Source organism: Eublepharis macularius, chromosome 9, assembly GCF_028583425.1.
Source record: "Eublepharis macularius isolate TG4126 chromosome 9, MPM_Emac_v1.0, whole genome shotgun sequence".
Lineage (NCBI taxonomy): Eukaryota > Metazoa > Chordata > Lepidosauria > Squamata > Eublepharidae > Eublepharis > Eublepharis macularius.
In genome coordinates, this window is record NC_072798.1 from 85,249,932 (window position 1) to 85,270,248 (window position 20,317).

Genomic DNA, 20,317 nt, shown 5'->3' on the forward strand with positions numbered 1-20,317 from the left:
ACTGCCTGAACCTGCACTGACACAGGGTGAGGTGGGTGGGCTGAGCACAAGGCACATCTGCAGCGCTGTCAGGTGGAGCGGCCTTATAAGGCCTCTGGCTCTGCCCCCATCAACTATCCCAGATGGCCAGGAACGTGCCACTACCTCCTCCTCCTCCTCCTCCGGAGAGGTAAATTGCAGCCCTCCCCACCCACCCCAACTGAAGTGACTGTTGCCACCAGCCAAGAAAGCCATATTGCTCCCCCACCCCACCCCGCAGTCTCAGTTGTACTGTCAATCTTATTGTTATGCTCTGATGTAATAACTTATTTTTTATCGCAGATTTGTTTTGTTTTTCCGGCTTTTGCTGTAATAATAAATGACTGGTACATAGTTGTACTGTCAAAACTAGTTTGAACTCCTTCCCCAGGGAGATTTGGCTTGTCTCCCTCTATTGTCGTCTTCCACCAGCAAGTGAAGATTGTTTTGTTTTGTTTGGCATTCTCCCACTGACCATTATTGGCCCTCCTCGCTCGTTGTGTTCTGTTTGTGTGTTTACATGTTTTATTGAATTGTTTAAATATTTTATATACACTTGAATTTTAAAAGCTGTTTTAACAACTTGATGTTTTAATGTCGCCATGCTTTAATGCTTTGATTTTTGCCACTTTGGGGCACCCTATTTGAGTAGAAATATGACATAGAAATTTTTTAAATTAAAAAAAATGAAGAGAAGAGGGAATTGCTAAAACTAAGCATTGTAATGACTAGTAGACTCATTTTTAGTGCAATTCTAAGAACACAGTGCTAAGAAATAATAAGCCCCATTAAATTGACCTGAACAGGATTTCGAGTAGACTTGCTTTAGGGTTGTGCTTGTTGTCTGATGTGCTTCTGCATTTGCCTTCTAAACGTCGACTATTTATTTAGGTGAAATTTGGCTTCAAAGAATGGGTCCTAGGAAGAGTAGAATATACTCAAGTGAGTGACTTACCGCTGAGCTTGATTTTGCCATTAGTAATTATTCCTATGGTGGCCATTATCATCATCTCAGTCTATTGTTACAGGTAAGATGTTGTTTTCCATCATCAGACCGTTTTTAAAACTATGCAGCTGAAAACTATTTTGTTTGGAGAGAAGCAAGAGGAGAATTATTGTGACAATTGAGCCTGATTCAGACTCGCTCCTCTGGGCACTTGCTTGGAAACAGAATACAGTATCTAGTAGCTTTAAAATGTTTCCAGCATTATCTTCTCGTCCTATATCTGGATCTATGTATATATTTTTTGCAAAGTTATATGCTAAATTAAAGAGACGGTCACATGGATGAATGTGCTTAGCAGAAGCCTAAGTGCCTTTGAAGTGATGAAATATTGAACTATATGGCTTAACATACATTTTGTGCTGGAGGGTGTATGCATATGTGGGTATATATCATGTATCAGAAGAAAGAGCATCTACTGCGAAGGGCCTGTTCTGGTTTAACATTTTCTGCCACAGAACAAGAGGGTAGCATTACGTTGAATGCAAAATGCATGCAAGTTTTGCAGAAAAGAATTGTAGTTGAACAAGCAGGGGGCCAACAAGGACTTACAAAGGGCAGCTTATTTCTCCTTCCCATAGTATATCCTGAAAGCCCCCACAGCCTCTCACCTTTTCCAGCTTCCTTCTCTCCTTCCCACTCACCAGCCAACCTACCTTTTTCTGCCTCATCTTCAGTTTGTTCTCCCTCCCTCCCACTGGCAGGCACTACCTGGGAAAACTATGGCCCAGTTGCATACTGGGCTGGGCCTTATTTACTCTTCCCACACTATCTCCTCTTTCCTACCTCTTGACAACTTTTAGAAATACCCACTCAGGAAAAAAACCATTGCCAAGAGTGAACTTGCTACTTGTTGGAGTAGTGAAGCTGATACCAAATTACATTTCTGGCAACTGAAAAGCAGTATTAACCTGGTCATTAAGAACCATATTGATAAAAAAACAACTGTTATCAGTCCAAGTTAATAAACAGCTGCGAAAAAGGCCCCTGGCAATTACAAGTCAATTCACTAGCCAGTAGTTCCTTTGCATAAACAGTGTTTCTGAACATTGACAAATTCACTTCTTTGGGCAGATTTTTCAGGCAGTCTTTGATCCAACAACCTGAGCCATGCTAATTGTGGGCCATCTTAAATATTTGCCCTGTTGTTTTCTTGTTTCCTCTTTTTTAGTGTTAAAAGATCAAGAGGAAAAAAGACAGTGCTTCTAAAGATCCCTCTGGCCTTTGTTCGGCTCTGTTGTACTATGATTTATTTTTACAGGCCATAACTTTTCTGTACTCTCTGTTTCTATTCCTTATAGACGGAAAAGTCAACAAGCAGAACGAGAATACGAAAAAATTAAATCACAACTTGAAGGCTTGGAGGAAAGCGTCAGAGACCGGTGCAAAAAGGAATTTACAGGTATGACTGATGCCCTATTCCTTGCAGGCCCTCCAGAGAAATTACAAGATGCGCTGTAGCTCTGCCGCTCTCTGCCTTAAAGTGTCTACTGAGAATATGCAGGAGGCGCAACTATTCTTGATTACAGCATGCCAACATACACAGTGCATAAGCTTCGAGCAATTAGATGCAAAGGCCATCGATAAAAAGAGAGTGCATAAAATAATCAGATGGGATTTTCAGTGTAAAAAGAAAATAAGTATCAAGAACTAAACTGGCAGTAGGGAAACAGTCATGCATCTTCATCCTGGTATGATTTTTCTAGTGCTATAGGTGGATTGTACCACAGTAAGAAAATCACACTGTTCATTTTTAGATCTGATCTTAAAACTCAACAGAAAAGTTCACATACAACTTAATTTTCAAATACATCATAAGCTTGTGAATGTAGATATTACATGTAGAAATCTGTTAAAATATAACTTTTTCTCTTTTTTGCAGTTTTTGGAATGAGAGCACATAATCATATTAATTTCAGTGGCCTGTAAGCAAGTGCAGGGTCATAATTTGATCACTTTTGTATTTATGATAGAAAAGCACTTGTACAGCTCACGCCACCATCAAAAACAGTTCACCTGAATAGTTAATACATAATACTAGTTCTGACAGTGAAGGCTATAAGACTATCATTAAGGTTCATAGTATCCCTTCCTGGTTGGCTCTAGTTACGTTCATTAAGCAATCATACTGGATGTCTTCAGACATTAGAATAACTTGCAAAAACAAAAGAAGAGTCAATGGCACCATAGAGACATAATAAGTTTCTGTGGGCTTGAACCCACTTTGTCAGAATCTTGAGCAGTGAATTAAAAGACCTACATTTCTATGCAGAACTCAGAATTACACAGGTGACCTAGTTAGTGGTCATTCTTAACAGCTGTAATTAATGATAACACAGACTTCTCAATAGTGTTAAGCAGTTTATCAGACCTGTTGAGCTGTTGTTGAATACCATCACACGATGAATCCTAATTCAGCAATTTCCCATTGGATTCTCCCTTTGAGGTTCCTTCCTTGAAGAATGCTGGCTTTCATGTCAGCGATAGACTGAAATGTTTCCCCATTGTTCTTTGAATGTTGATTCTGGCTTGTAAACTGCAGAAGGGCATTGTTGACAGGTAATAATACATATTCCATTGAATGATGAGAAGATAAATGATTCCCTGATGGTAAGCCTGACATTTAGATCCTGTAATATGTTTCCTGACTAGATATAAGGACAGAGTTGGTATTCAGTCTTGCTGCGGGATTTGATCCCTGTGCTCATTTGTGTTAGATGGACACAGCTGCTGCAAATAAAGCAAATAAAGATCTGGGGAAAGGAATTACCATAGTCCAGAATGGTCCATAGATCATGTATGATGTATTGAAGGGGATTTAGCTCGGAGCTGTCGATGATGTAACATTGTTGCTTTCTCTTTTGTTGAAGCTATATATGGCAGCATCCCCCACGAAGATGAGCATCAAGTCGTTAGAAGTAGTATATTGTACCTAGTGTGCCTAGTGGCTTTGTACTTAATCCACATTTGCTTCTCGTTTTGGGAAAGCTTGCCTCTTCAAGTTAGTAGCTCCACAATGTGCCAACAGATTCATAGTCCATTTAGAGCAATACTTGCTCAGCTCCTATCCTCTTATAACTTTACTCACCTTCAGGCTCACCAATAACGTTTTTGTGATCCGCACCTGAAAGATTTAATAAAAATTTCTTCAGCATTTCAGTCACTTCCTGCCTGCTATGAATATGAGCCTGCAGCCATCCCCACAACAGGTTCATTCCCCGCACCAACTGTGTGATGGGCATAGGGAAAACATCTTGACTGGAAACTTACTGATTGTTGCATATATCCCATATTTTTAGTCACCATCTAGAATCCGGTGTGTGATCCAATAGATGAACAAGGACAGTCTAGTACAAAGGAATAGCATGACGTTTTATAAGTCCACCTCTCTCTTTTTAATTTATGTTTTCAGTTCCACGCACAATCACAATTTGTGAGGAATATGGAACTTTTTCATTTCCTCTACCTGAACAACCCCGTATATTGTTTTATTGTCCTTTTATGTTCCGCAAAGCTTCCACCAGAGTCTTTAACCAGAAATCCCCAAATAACATAAAGTTACATTCACGCTGTATTCTAGTAGACTGCTAAATGATCTTTGAGAATATGGAAGTAGTCTTCACCCCAGTCCTTTCCTTCTGCAATTACATTTATGCTATAATAAGAAATTAGAGAGGCAAATTTAACAAAATCCAAGACAATACTTATTCGGTATTAAGGAGTCTCGAAGATGTTTAAGGAAAAATTTCTCTCATTGTTTCCACTCATGTTCTTTTTCACTGCACTCCCCCAAAGCCCACTATTTGACTACCTCCCAAACAACTCCAACTAACTATCCCTTGCGGTCAGCATTTCATCTTTCACCTCTGGAGCCCACAGCCCCTCCTATCATTACTAAACAAAGTCTGCATGTTTTATAATGACAATAACCTGTGAAAAATAGTTTAGTACATGGTAACCAAATAACATTTTCAACTACTCACACAGTTACACCTTATAACCAATACCACCAACAAACGCACTGTACAAAGCAAATACATGACAGATAGGCTACTCTACAACAGGTCCAAACCTGAAAGGTTCAGAGCATCACTTGTCACTACATTACCTAAAGTTCTTAGCTAAAACTGCTTCAAGATATTACCAATGACCAACAACCCCCATTCTGGACAATAATTTCTCTTTCTCCAGACTGGTTGGTAGGCTCTAAGTCACTTACAGAAACATTCTAATTCCAATTACTGTCCAGAAACAGGGCGCCACCCAGGGCTTTTTTTCAGCTGGAACACGGTGGAACAGAGTTCCAGCACGTCTTGAAAATGGTCACATGGCCGGTGGCCCTGCCCCCTGATCTCCAGATAAAGCGGAGTTTAGATTGTCCTCTGCGCCTGGCGCGGAGGGCAATCTAAACTCCCCTCTGTCTGGAGATCAGGGGGCGGGGCCACCGGCCATGTGACCATTTTCACTGAGGGCGATTTAAAGTTTAAAAAACTCCCCCCTTGTCCCAGCTGACCCAAAGTGAGGTCATTGTGCGGTCCTGAGTTCCACCACTGAGTTCCATCACCTCTTTTCCCAGAAAAAAAGCCCTGGCGCCACCTAATGGAGTCATAAGCGCAACGTTCAGTCCTTCAGCCAGCCCAGGTGCCAACTCTCCATCTCCACCCAGGCAGCCCTGTTCCAGGACCTATTAATATCAGACCTGCCATCAAGCGCGCTCATTCACTTGCTCATATTCTACTGTGTTGACAATTAATCAGCTGTCAATAATGCCTTTCTGCTCTCTGCACAAGACAAATGGTTCAGTCTGTATACAGAAGAATAAATGGACAAAAATTTGACATAAAAAATGACACAGCATTAAAAAAAAAGGGATAGAAGAACATTTCAGTATTCTTGGATACTCTGTTCTTGACCTGAAAGTCAGCATTCTTCAGCAAAGCAACTTCAAAGGGGTACGCTGACTGGGAATACTGAATTAGAATTCAGTAGGGTTAAATGTATTATCCAGATGCTCAACAGGTCCAGCAACATTCTCAGCATCTTACAGTTATGAAATTGTTTAACATCACTAAGGAGTTGGTGCTATCACCAATTATAGCTGTTCAGTTTTCTGCCAAAACGCCATGAATCAGGGCTTTTAACCTGTTGGTCACAGTTCCATTTCTTTTCTCTGTTTATAAAAATATTGCTGACTGAGGATTCACTCCATGCATCTGATTAAGTGGGCTCAAAATCACAGACGCTCCTGCTATAATAATTTTTTACTAGTCTTTACGATGCTGCAAGACTGTTTTTGCTGCAACCGACTGAATCAGCCACCCCATTGAATTGGATTAAATTGCAGAAGTATGCCTTGTAATATAAGATGTGAGTGAGATTTTGCATAAGTTATTCTGCTGAATAACCATGTTCTTGTCTAGATGACCTCTGTACTATGTGAGTTTATGCAAAATTAATAGTACTTAACCCCTCCCCCCATTTTTACAGAAAAGTTCTTGCTTGTGCTGGATAGTTCTATCTGTCTACATGAGCAGATTTTTTTAGTAGAGTTCGGTAAGGTATTGGAGTTTCGGAAAGCAATTTCTCATACGAGCAGGAGAAGGTATTTTCAAATAATTAAATGAGAATGACTTCTTTAAAAAAGACTGTAAAATGAATATGAAGACTAGCAAATAGAGCAGCGTGATGATTATAAGAAAGTAAAGTATGTAGAATGGAAAGGAACAGACAAATATTGCCTTCTTGTTCCATAGCAAATCTCCTGCAGAACTTCAAAAGATGGATGTAACCAATGTGAATGTTGGTGGAAGCTGTTTGTGAAAGTTGCCCTTCCTCCATTGTGTAGGCCATTCACATTAACCTTCACACATGTTGTGAGTGCTGAGGAAGCATGGTAGCATACTTGTGCCTTTCCGCGTTACAAATGTGATCAAGTATTCAGCCTAAATTCATGGAATTTTCACACCATGGGATAGGACTGTAGGGTGATAGAAATCTTGTCTTCCTTGGCTACTGGTTTCTCCCTTTCAAACTTGTCTGCTTCTTGCTTTCCCCCATTTTATTCAATTTGTGGTTGCCCTTTGTTATACTTAAGCTTAACTTCCTGCCTGCATTCCTTGTCCAATGCAGAGGATCTCCTGGAACTTATCTGCTGTTAGACAGTGCCTCCCATTGCACTGCTTCCTGCCATAGGCCTTCCCAGGGCTTTTTTTCAGTGGGAACTCAGTGGAACGGAGTTCTGGCACCTCTTAAAAATGGTCACGTGGCTGGTGGCCCCACCCCCTGATCTCCAGACAGAGGGAAGTTTAGATTGCAATCTAAACTCCCCTCTGCCTGGAGATCAGGGGGTGGGGCCACCGGCCATGTGACCATTTTCTCCGAGGGCAACCCACTGAGTTCCACCACCTCTTTTCCCAGAAAAAAAAGCCCTGGGCCTTCTTCTTCCGTTTTGGTTTTCCTCCTTCACAATGATCAAGCAGTCTTGACCCTTTGAATATTCACCAGAATGGAAGCTTGTTTATCTCCTTGATTTTACCGTGCACTTGTCAGGAAGTACGTGTCTGCAGTCTCTTGACAGCTTGCTGTGGGAGACTTCTATAGAGGGATGGAAAGAACCTAGGTAAATGATGTAATCAATGAAAATTGCTGAGACAACAGACCATTAGCTTGATTAACTTGGTATTTGTTCTTAGTTGGCCAGAAAATCAAAAACTCTGTTGCTCACATCGCTTGATAAGTGACAAAGTAATTGTCTCCTGTGTCAAAAACTCAAAAAGCTCCTGGATCAACTTGATGTGTTCTTGGTGAGATCTGATGAACCGTTTAACCTTCCTCCTGCCTGCCAATAGAATGGTTATGTTTTCTCTTTGCCATCAATGTTTGCTTCTTCATCCACTAGTCTACATAGCATTGATATTTTAAAACAATAAAGAGGAGCTTTGAGGATATAGCAGATACACTGGAACAATACAAGTTGTATGCTACCGTTCCCTCACCCCGCTATACACACAATAGAGTCTAGCCACTGTTTTCTTAGATTATGCATATTTAACTGTCTGTAGCATTTTAGCAGTTTTCTTTATAAATTTGCAGCCTTAAATTATGGTTATTTTTGCATCATCTGCATCCTTTTTTAAGGGATGTACATGAAAGGAATTTAATCCTCCCATTCTGAAAAGACAGAACCTTAAAAAAAAACTCTAATAACCATACCAAAGTCTACCACAATTTCTTCAATTGTGCCATGTTGTTCATCCTGGAACAAACCCAAGAAGTTTCATTATTCTTGCCTATCTAGGCATTACATCATATTTGCATTCTAGGTTGATTTTGAATTTATTTTCTTTTTCTTTTTTAGTGAAACACACTCTTGTAATCTTTCCCTTCATGCCTTTTAATTGTTTGAACTATGAGCACGAAAATTCCTATGAAGCTATTACCTCAGTGCTCGTGTAGCAAAAGTTACATGCACAGTAACTGTCTCACTGAATGCTAATCCGTCGGCTCCTGGAAAACTCAAAATCTGTGGTTCCAGATCAGTAACAGTTGAGCTGTTCATTTATCATACATTACCTCTTCTGTCAATTCCCTTGGCGCTCCAAACAGCATACACCCAAAAAATGAAACCGTAGCAATAAAGTTGTAACAGCTCTATAATATATAGCAATGAAACAGCCAGCTAAAATTCTCATGCTTAAAACAAATGCAGATTAACCTGCAGGAAAAGCCAGGCTTCTACCTGGAGACAAAAATTAATTAGCAAGAACGAGAAACATTCCACTGTACCACTACAGAGCAAGGCTGGCCCCTTGGGAGTCTTTGCCTTTGTAAAGCATGAGATGTGGAGTGGATCTTTTAACGCATGGGGAGGAATATGGAATGGGGTGCTCCTTCCTTAAAGTGCATAGATCTTGTACTGTTTAGAAGGCTTAGGACTGCGAAGCAAAGAGAGGTGAGCTAAAGAGAGCCATGCAATCCAGTCTCATATAAAGATGCGGGCTGCAGCTTTTCAACTGACTTAAAAGGGCAGCCGCACGCAGAGTGCATTGCAGTCATCCACGCAGGCAGATACTAAAGCTTTGAGGCCTAATCTTTCAAACTGTGTCCCCTGCAAACACACACCCAGAAGGATTAGGCTTCATCTCCCTCTTATCCATTCCCATTTTCTAGCATTTTGTCACATTCTTTCCTCTTTGAATTACCAGTCCAGCATGAACCAGGGACAGACCTTGCTATGATGATAATAGTAAGCTGGATTCATAAAGGTCACCGGAGGCAGACCACGGGGGATACAGGAAAGCTGACCCTCACCCCCGATAGAGGAGGGTGGCCAGGTTTCCTCTAACAGGCTGCTAAGTGTGCCATTTCTGAAAGCTGCTCCAAAGTAAGAGGGGGGGAACAATATATTTCGATGCTTTCGGTGCATATCTAGGCTGAGGGAACTGGTCAAAGACAAGTTTTGAAGGCTGGCAATGATCCCACTCTTTGTTCCACCTGTAGCAGTTTCACTTGTCTTTTCACATCCCTCAAACCTGATGAGCCATTTGCTAGCGGACATGGATGACAAAAAGACCATGTAGTCCATGCATAAATATATAGCCAGCATGGTATAATGGCTAGACTGTTAGACTCTGAGGAGACCGATGTTCATATCCCCACTCAGTGACACGTTCACTGCATGAGCCCTGCCACCATCCAGAGCTCCTTCATGAAAGGGCAAGATAAAATACGAATTATTTATTTAGAGAATGTATATGCCGCCTCTCTATTCACCTGCATGGAGCGGCCCGGAAAGTAAAATATGATCATCAAAAAACAAAATTATAACTGAAAGTAACTATAACAAACAGCCAGAGCAAAAATACTGCATAAAGCATTTACCAGCCTAAAATGATATTTATAAATCAGCCCTTGTCCTAGAGGCAAATCATAAAAAGTAACTTTAAAAAGTAGAACCCCTCAGTTAAAAGCCCAGCACCTAGGCAGGCTTGGCACCTAAAGGGCACCTAAAGTAGGTGCCTTTTAGGTGCCATGGGAAAGGAGGTACAGAATCCTAGGGTTGGAAGGGACCTCCAGGGTCATCTAGTCCCTGGCACCTGCAGGCAGGGGGCCACCACTAAAAATGCCATTGCTGGTCGCCACCTCTGCGGACAGAGACATAGCAAGGAGGGTCTTAATTGATCAACAGAGTGGGTAGTGTAGGATGAAATGGTACTTCAAGGATGCTGGCTCCAAGCTGTTCAGAGCCTCAAAGGTAAGAACCGGCATTTTGAATTGTGGCCAGAAAGAGATGGGCAGCCTGTTGGATACCTCAGACTTCAGTTCAGTTGCCGCGGCTACTGTGAAGTCTCAGCAAGACTACTTCTCAGCTATATATCCAGAGGAGTTAGCCGTGTTAGTCTGTAGTTGCAAAATAGTAAATAGTAAAAATAGCATGCATCTGCCGAAGAGAGCTGTGGTTCTCGAAAGCTTATGCTACAATAAAGTTGGTTAGTCTTAAAGGTGCTACTGGACTCTTTACTATTTAGCTATATATAGAATAGATCGTACTGGGGGAGGAGATGAGCACAACAAATTGTAAATGACATTGTGATTTAAACACATTAACTTATATCAATATTACCCTGGCCAGTCCTTGCATTATGCCATAGCAGGACAGAGTATGGTTCGGATGGTTTGCATCTAAGATGGTAAGTAATACTAAACCCATTTACTGACATGTAGGTGTAGTTAAAGTCAATTCCAAATATATTCAGAAGCAAAGCTCATGTGATGTTTTTTCTATACAACTCACTTGGAAAAGGAAACAATTGCCTTGAATGAGCTTCTGCTGGGGAAGTGTGTTTTATTGTAAGATGCAAATTCTTCTAAATGATTAAAAAATGGAACAGAAAAGAAAGTTGAAAGGATGTACTAATGAAAAGATTAGGCTACTTGATTGTTTCTTCAATATAGCCCAAATTGAATTGAAAATTGAATCAATAGCATGTTTTTAGCTAAAGCTCTAAAAATGTTGGGTTTTTTTACAGATCTCATGATAGAAATGGAAGATCAGACCAATGATATCAACGAAGCAAGAATTCCTGTGCTGGACTACAAAACCTACACAGACAGAGTCTTCTTCCTGCCATCCAAAGATGGAGAAAAAGATGTCATGATCACGGGGAAACTGGACATCCCTGAAGCTAGGCGTTCAACAGTAGAACAGGCTCTGACTCAGTTCTCCAATCTCCTCAACAGTAAATCATTTCTCATTAATGTGAGTATAAAACTGATCCACCTTCCGTGTTCCTGAAAAGCATTTTTGCTGAAATATGGTGGTGGAGAGTGCTGCAAAGTCATAGCTGACTTATGGTGACCCCTGGTGGGGTTTTCATGGCAAGAGACTAACAGAGGGGGTTTGCCATTGCCTGCCTCTGCAACCCTGGTCTTCCTCAGAGGTCTCCCGTCCAATTACATTGATAGCAAAAACAGAGACCAAAAGAGTTCCTTTTCAGCATGGGCAGCTAGAAAAAAACCCTCCCAGTCCACAAAAGCTCTGCCTCCATTGTCTTTCTTCCCACGGTCAGCACAGCCTGACGCCCCCATAGATTGATCTTCCAGTGCTACACTTGTGGGCAGAGGTCCCTTCTGCAGAAAAGCTCCACCTTGCTGTCACTTAGTCTGCCCAGACCAGCCACCATCTGCACCCTCCAGTCAGGCCTCCAACGTTCCCGAAAGAGCTGATCGCCACACAACAAGCACAGGCAGGAAGCTTTGGCCAGACTGAATCTTGGGGAAGGAGGCAAGGGTGACCTTTTGTACAGGGAAGGGTGTCTCTGAGCATCCCTATACTGGACTGTTCTTCACTGCAGTAGACTTCCTGATGCTGGCCTTGTGTCTCCCTCCCCCAAGAGGCACTTGCAGTGGCAGGATAACAGAGGTGACACTTGAGACACAACACGGTCTCCTGGCTTCCTGGCCATGCCATCTTCCCCTGCCATGCTATCCTCTCTCCATCCCTTCTTCTTGATGGGTTGCACTATAGGAAAGATCTTCTATATCTCCTGTTTTCTGCAGTTGGGGGCTATGTTTTGAAACAATTTGGGATGCAGCTGGCAAAGACACAGAAATGCACCACCCCCTATAGACAAATAGAAATGCTTTCCAGAAGGATAGCTTTGGACCTAAACCAAATAAATGTGTCCTGAACATGTGTAGCAAATTGCGATCTGAATCTCAGTACTGGAAGCATCAGCCGTTTTCACACGCGCCCTGGGAGATCGCGCAGACTCACAGCCTGAAGCGTCTTCCTAGCACGATCTCCCGGCACGATCCCCTTTAATGGCCCAATGACGTCAGAAAAAGGGCTATTAAAGGGGATTGTGCTGTGAAATTGTGCTAGGAAGATGCTTTTATGGCGTGGGTTTCGTGCTATCTTCCCGGCGCCTGGCCGTGTGAAAACGGCCATCAAGGAATGTGTCACAGGCTTATTAAAGACTAGATTTTATTTAGCCAGTTTAAAAAAATTATAAACATTAGAGCTGGGGTGCATTTTGCCTTGATCTTATGTGTTTTCAGGAACTGTGCATGCAAAATTAACAGTATTCTTCTGCAGTTGATGGTAGGTCAGTCACATATCTCTTTTGTTTTGTTTTAGTTCATTCACACACTGGAAAAGCAAAGGGAATTCTCTGCCCGTGCAAAAGTGTATTTTGCATCTCTGTTGACTGTCGCTTTGCATGGGAAGTTAGAGTACTATACGGACATAATGAGGACACTGTTCTTGGAGCTGATGGAGCAGTATGTGGTGGCCAAAAACCCAAAGCTGATGCTCAGAAGGTAGGAATGACTCTTCCAATAGTTCAAGAGTAATGGAAGTTTCCTTCTTTTTATTGAAGAAAATGGTAAAACTCCCATTATTTTTCATAGACATAGATTACACCTGTTCATATCTGGTGGAGTGCGGAAGGGGTCTCTTCAACTTGTTATCATATAGAGATCAAGATAAAATGATGATTTGCTTTAGAATTCTTAAAATGTTAGCAAAATTTCCTGGTCGAAATGGAACAATGGAGCATTTACCAAAATGTCATATTGTAGGCTTTTTGGAGTAGCTGCTACCTCTGTCTTTCCTCTCTACTGAGCAGTTTTAAGCCTTCCTCCAGCCTACGGAGCCTTCATCCAACTTAAGTGGCTCTTCCTCCAACAGATCCTTAGGCTGGAGGGAGGCTCATTAGGGGATGGTTGGATCTACTCCTTTGTCTTCCAGGAATTCTTCACAATGTTCATATTTTTACATATTCTTCTTTTCGCTGCTCATCTGATGTTAATGGCCAACTTATCTTTAGATCTGCCTTGATTATTTTTTTTCTGGTTTGGCATTGATCTTATTCTAAGCAGCACAAGAGCATTGATTTGTTTTGATATTTTATTTCACCTTTGAAAGTACAGTACTCTTGTTTCCTAGTAATTAAAGTATTGTATTTTTCTTTCCTTCACCATGTGATAAAGACTCAGTAGATTCAGGAATGCAGCATTCAGAATGAACCTCTGCATTCTATTAATATTTAAAGCAGAAAAACACTTTTGTTGCTAGTAATGAGATCAATATAAGCAAGGATGTGGTTTAAAGCAAGGGTAAATTAATTGTCATGCTACAGAGTGAATCCCCAGTCCAAATTGACCATTATTGCCATGTTATCTAATAGAGGCTCTGTTCACTGTGCAGGGCAGCTTTAAAATTTCCCAACAGTGGTTGTTTGTATGTCACACCTAGAGATGGGCACGAACCGCATTACGAGCATCAAAAACCCACGAAAATGGCGATCGCGCGATCGTGCCCCAGCGGATCGTGATCGTCCACGGCCAACGATCCAGTGGTCAGGAGAGGCCTGGATCGTGGCGTTTGGGCTCGGTTCCGGAATCCAGACACTCAGGCGCCAGCAATCTATTCCCCTGGCAATGGAGCCAGGGGAATGCCTGAGCTCTGTCTGCCCTCCTTCTGTCACCCAGGAAACCCAAATAGAAGCCCAGCTTTCCTTGATCAGCAGGGCTTCCTTCCAACCACGGAGCTGCAAAGCAGTTACAGGTTGGGAGAAGACACCCAGGGGAGGGAGGGGTGTTCTGTAGCCATGGGCACTCCAATCTCATCCCTGCAAACCCTGATAGTCAGCTCTGATGGCCAAACACAGACTTCCTGTGTTGCTGAATGGGACCCATGCTTATAAATAGCCGTGGTCTCCCAGGCTGGGTTTCACTTTCTGCGAGCAGTGGAGTGGGACAGAGCTCTTGCATCAGCCACCGTTCCTGTATTGCTGGGAACAGCGGCGGACCCCGCTGCGTTTTCCACGATCCTGGTTCGGTTCGGGGACGGGAGATGGTCATTGCTGTTTGGGAATTCGGGATCGTGGTCTGCACCAAACCACAATCTGCTGGTTCAGTAATTTTTTTTGGTTCGTGCCCATGTCTAGTCACACCACAGGAAAATGATTGCCACATTGTGGGGACATGTTCTATATTGCTAACCGCTAAGTCACCAAACATGAGCATTACAGTGCCGTTTGCTATTTTGCATCTATCAAAAGTTGGGGTGGGTTTAAGTAGTACGTGAAAAAAGATACTGGCAGTGGTTTTAGGTGTTTGTATTATGCAGGCTATATTTCTTGCATGTGAGATTCAAATCAAAATTATTAGTTGTTAACGTTTTCCTGTGTTTATTTATTTAAGATCAGAAACGGTTGTGGAGAGGATGCTTTCTAACTGGATGTCCATTTGCTTGTATCAGTATCTTAAGGTAAAGTGTGTCATGCATGTATAATACCGTTCGTAATAATTTAGATGTCCAGTTCATGTTTCATTTATAGTTCCTGGTTACCAGAATCTGGAACAGTTCTAGATCAAGTTTTACTTACGGCTTAGGGTAAGCTGGCCAGGAAAACTGCTGTGAAGGATTCAGTTGGGCTTGGTGTTCCTTACTTTGTTTATTGTGAATGAAGTTGTGCTGTGTTTTGGCACATGTTTTGCACCTCTCACCATATGTCCTCCAGAGGGCCTTACGTTCAGCCGGTCAACATCTGTTGGTGATCTCCGGCCCTAAGGACGTTTGCCTGGCCTCGACTAGAACTAGAGCCTTCTTGGCTCTGGCACCAGCCTGGTGGAACGCTCTTCCTGTTGAGATCCAGGCCCTGAGGGATCTGTTGCAGTTCCGCCAGGCCTACGGTGGTGGTTGAAGCGCTGGCAAATTGTCCTTATGGCCCTCTTGATTTTGCTCTTGCTTTTGCTTTGGCTCCCCTTGTTTTCTGTTGCTTATATTCCAGCTGATTTTATCTATTTGTTTGGCCCAGCAATGTTTTGAATGTCTTGTGTGATCTGTATTAGACGTCACGATTTGGTTAATGTTACTAATCTATATTTTATCTTATATATTTAGGGATTTTGAATTTAAATCTGTTTAATTTGTATTGTAACATGGGGGGGAGGGGGGATATAAATGGAATAAAATACAAATATGAATTATTATTGCTGTAACCCTCCAGCCGCCCTAAGCCTACTTACAGGGCGGGCGGGCTAGAAATTGAAGTGAATTGAATCCATCAAATAAATAAATATATGTTTGCTTAAGACTTTCTGCATCTTCCTGAGGGATTGCGTCCCGTTTCTTTAAAAACATATTCAGCAGTATTGACACAGCCTTCCATTGCCAATGTCAACAGGACAATGCTGGAGAGCCTCTTTATAAGTTGTTCAAGGCTATCAAACATCAGGTGGAAAAAGGTCCTGTGGATGCTGTGCTAATGAAAGCCAAATATACACTGAACGACACCGGTTTGTTGGGAGATGACGTAGAATATTCACAACTGGTAAGGAGCTATTCTCAGAGTCAAGGGGAGGGTCTCAAGTGTCTCTTTCTGAATCAGTATCAGTAATGCTGAATGTGTATGCTTCCAGGGGGGTAGTTGTGTGCTTACTGTTGCAGTGAAAATAAAACAGGAGTCTAGTATAGGGTTGACAGGTTGCAGTCGGCAGTCCCTGGAAATCCAAGCGTGCCAGTATTGTGCCAGCATGCTGACATCACATCTGGTAAAAACCAGAAGTGCCATCTTTAGATGCTCAAACATTTACAAAACTCTGTAGTTTTGTAAAATACTATTGTGTTCATGTGTCTCTTCTGTTTTTTTACCAAAAGTGATGTAAGTGGGTCAGTGCATGCTCTCTGCTCCCCCCCCCCATTTCCTCCCATGCAACAAACTGAGAGCCAAGCTACAAGTGACGCCTTACACAGGTTGGACACTTGTCAGCTTCCCTCAAGTTTTGATGGGAAATGTAGGCGTCCTGGTTTTACAGCTTGGCTCTCCATTACAGCTGCAAGACCACAGGACGCCTACATTTCCCATCAAAACTTGAGGGAAGCTGACAAGTGTCCGACCTGTGTCGGGCGTCACTTGTAGCTTGGCTCTAAGATGTCAGGAGGCCTGGCACCTCTAGTCCAGTGACACATTAAAAACTGATAGAATTTATCGCAGTATAAGCTTTTGGGAATCAGAAGGGCCTCCTGCCTTCTGTTGTTTGTAGCTTTAAGTATAAGTGCATCTGCCTAATGAATGTACACTTTATGCACCGGAGAAAGTGAGCGCTGACTCATGAGAGCTTGTGCTGGAATGTATATTGCTAGTCTTTAGCCGAAGTGCCACTAGACTTTGGTTTTATTGAACCTTTATGAAATACAACCTTCCTTGTCCCCCAGTTAGTAGATTTAACAAATACATGAGTGATCAAGATATTTAAATGTTATGATATATGTTGGCCTCATTGTAAAATACAGTAATTTTAATCAAGTTTTGTTCCAGTTTACACTCAGTGTTTGTAAGGACTGATATGTCCCCAAACACTAATCTCCTTTCCTTTTGCTCTTCAGTTGGTTGTTTGTGTCTTGCTTAGGTTCAAGAAGACTGTACTAAACATATGTGTATAACCTTTATTGTGTCACATGGTCAGAGGTTTTCATGGTGTGTCTTCAGGGGAAACCATGTAGGGACCTCAGCCACAAATAGTCATTCTTGTTTCACATCCTTAATGGGGCTCAGGGGACAACAAGCAGCCATCCATATCTGCATAGAATTCACGGACTGGTCATTCACACCACCTTGGTCAAGTGTGAACAACTAAATATAGCAGATAGATTTAGTTATTCAGAAGTAAACAACAAGAATAGCTTATTGAGAGAGGTCTCTGAACAGCTATTAGCCAAAATGGTATAACTAACCTTCCATGTCAATTGGCAGTATACCTGGAATACCAGATAACAGAAACAGAGTAGAGAGCTGTCGTCTTTATGCACTGTTTTTGGGCATCTGAGAGGCATCTGTTTGCCCTTATTAGAAGTAGGATGCCTTAATGATGTTGATTTCATCCATCAGAAAGGCAATGCAGTACAATGGTTAAAGCATTGGGCTAGGGCCTGGGAGATCCAGGTTTGAATCTGCCCTCTGCTGAGGGCAGGTGCTGGACATCATCGGGACAGTCTCAGCCTAGCCTGTCTCACAGAGTGGTTTTAAGGATGTGGAGGAGAAAAATGTAAGCTGCTTTGGGTCCCCATTGGGGGAGAAAGCAGGATATACATGAAGTAAATAATTAAATCCGCATGTTCTTAACTCGACTCCCAACCTGATGTGAATTCTGTAGCCTTTGGGCTTCAGTATCTATTTTCACCCATTTTGAATTCAGATCAGCTTGCTTATGAAAAATGAAAAAAGTGACTATGTGCAGTTTTTGAGGACTTGATTCTGCAGAACTACGATGCCTTGCCCTTGTCTAGAAAACCCCTCTACTATGAGTTTCCAGAAAGGTTATTGACACTGCTAGAAGCCATTTCATTTTGCTTGACAGCCAGATGTGCAATGGCGCATATGCAGCATCTGATAAAAATGTAATAAAAACACTTATGAAACGATGGTTCAAAGCACATTTAATATCCTTTGTGGAAATAGTTGGTGGGGGAGTGTAAGAAGAGTGAGGAGTTGGTAGTGATTTTGCACCCAGTTCACAGCTGTTCATACCTAGACAACTTTGAGAGCAAAGGGGAGGAATAAATTTAATAAAAAGCGAAGTTTGTGTTTGAACTGTAGCGTGTGCCAAAAGGAAATTCCTGATTGAGAGAAATTTACTCTCTAACACATTCTCCTTGGGCATATGTTTCCATGGGATTCCTTAATCTGATGGGTTGTTTTTATTGTGGTAACCAATAAGTGTTCTATGAAAGCCGACTTCTAGCTCCTTTGCTTCCGTCCCAACTATCTGTGCTGCTAAGTCCCAAAGAACCAGTAGTAGTATGTATCTTACAGCATATTAAAGTGAAATCAGCCCGTATCATTTCATTTTGTCACGGGAGAACAGATTATTATTGTGCGCTTTCCCAGTCTGAATACGTGAGCGGCCTGATTGTAGGGGAATGGGAGAATTATAATTACTGGCACTAGTATGCAATGCCAATTCGAACTGCGTATGTAGAAATGCTGCCTCCGTTGCCTAAATGGTAAGGTGATATGATGACCAACAGTTCACCCCTGTTAGACATTTGTGATTCCAACCTCCTTATTTGGGGTTATCTAGACTAGTTTGGTCTAACCAGAATGTTAAATACAAGAATGCTGTATTGCACAGTTAAAGCATGAAAGTAAATTGGCAGGGGGGTGGGGGGCGAGGAATCATCTGTATTTATAAGATGGGGAAAGTACATCAAAACATTCAAAGCTCTGTAACTTCAAATGATATGTTTGTTGTTCTGGCCCTTTGCTGTCGGCTATTTTAAAACTGCAGCAGACTGACTGTCTTTGCCGCCTACTGCTTGTGGATTAAATATATTTAGTTTTAAACTGAGAAATGCTGCATATCGGAGGATTTTCTAGCACTATGACTGATAACATTCAAGAGCCAGAAGTACTTCCAACAGCTGAAGCTGTTCCAAGAAGTGCTTTTGCCTTTCCGTTTTTGTCAGAGCAGTAAATAATAAACTGAACTTTCAACTTTTTGGATACCTTGTTAATTGATTAGCCTAAAAAAGCACAGATGGTTGATAGTCCAATTATTTTGATCACTTGTCTCTGTTTAAAGCCAGCCTTTAATAAGTTCCCAAGATCCAGCGCTGTTGGAACAGAAATATATTTAAGAAGAAAACCTATTGAATGCCCTTTTCTGTATTCTCAGAAAAAGGGGGGGGGGTGAGTTCTGGAACCCAAAATAGCCATTTCAGTTAACAATGAAGATCTCTTTATGTGACCCACATTTCTGTCAAAGCCAATGATGAAGTGTGGTAATAAGAACACACAAGGAACTGTTGGACCTGTCTGAACTTCAATCATGGGGAATAAAAGAAAGCTCCTGCATAAATACCACATTGATTTTTCTTGTCCAGTTTTAATAACCATGAAATCTTCCACCTTCCAGACTGTGAATGTGATCGTCCAAGATGAAGGCACGGAATCCGTGCCGGTAAAAGTACTCAACTGTGATACTATTTCTCAAGTAAAGGAGAAGATAATAGACCAAGTCTACCGGAATTTACCTTATTCACAGTGGCCAAAGCCTGACAGTGTCGTTCTTGGTAGGTACCTACGTTGGTTGTTTTCTTAACAGCATTTAATAAATGCACTGATGTCTAGGAGAATGCTAGGCAAGATAAATGGATTCACTAAGGATTTTCTGTACCAGGAGTCTGCAGCTCGTGGCTCTAGAGTTCAGAAATGACTCAAATAGGGCTCTTTTAAAAAAAGAAAATGAAATATTGAAGGTATCTTGAAGGTATAAATGGGGCACTAGAATAACCAGTATGTGAAGGCGATGGCAGGCAAAGGGTTTTATGGAACTAAAGGACTTAGTTTCAGAAAGAGATATGATAGGGGGAATCAGTTGCCAGTAATCCTGGTGGATACTACGCACAGATTTATACTAATGCACTGAAACGATAATGTAGGGGCTCCTGCTGTATATATGTATGATTTATTGTGAGACCTCATGTGCACCACTTCCTAATAAACAGCTCACAACAGGCAAAATTTGGGCTGTCGAAACTTTCTGGATTATGAATCCACATGTCAACTATCAATGATGTTGTGTTGTATAGTTCAGTCATGCAAACGGGCTTTCTTATACTGGCTAGTTGATGATTCTTTGCTCTGCATTTTGACAATACTAGGCCTCTTTAACTAAAAGATTGCAGACCCTTATTCTGTATTCTTACACTCATATTTATTAACTTTCCCTGTAGAGAAAGCGTTTAGTTTAGAATAGCTAAATCTGTTCACAAATAATACACCCTAA

General features: G+C 41.7%; 1 protein-coding gene across 4 annotated transcripts in view; it reads left to right on the forward strand.

Moving 5' to 3' along the window:
* The window catches only part of PLXNB2 (plexin B2), a 400,939-nt gene that overhangs the window by 350,071 nt on the left and 30,551 nt on the right, over positions 1 to 20,317 (forward strand). For all 4 annotated transcript variants that reach the window (XM_054989404.1, XM_054989405.1, XM_054989403.1 and 1 more), the window contains 7 exons: positions 910 to 1,046; positions 2,323 to 2,423; positions 11,050 to 11,279; positions 12,660 to 12,841; positions 14,729 to 14,795; positions 15,715 to 15,861; positions 19,445 to 19,601. In XM_054989404.1, the coding sequence (XP_054845379.1) occupies positions 910 to 1,046; positions 2,323 to 2,423; positions 11,050 to 11,279; positions 12,660 to 12,841; positions 14,729 to 14,795; positions 15,715 to 15,861; positions 19,445 to 19,601 (1,021 nt within the window). The remainder of the gene's footprint in view (positions 1 to 909; positions 1,047 to 2,322; positions 2,424 to 11,049; positions 11,280 to 12,659; positions 12,842 to 14,728; positions 14,796 to 15,714; positions 15,862 to 19,444; positions 19,602 to 20,317) is intronic.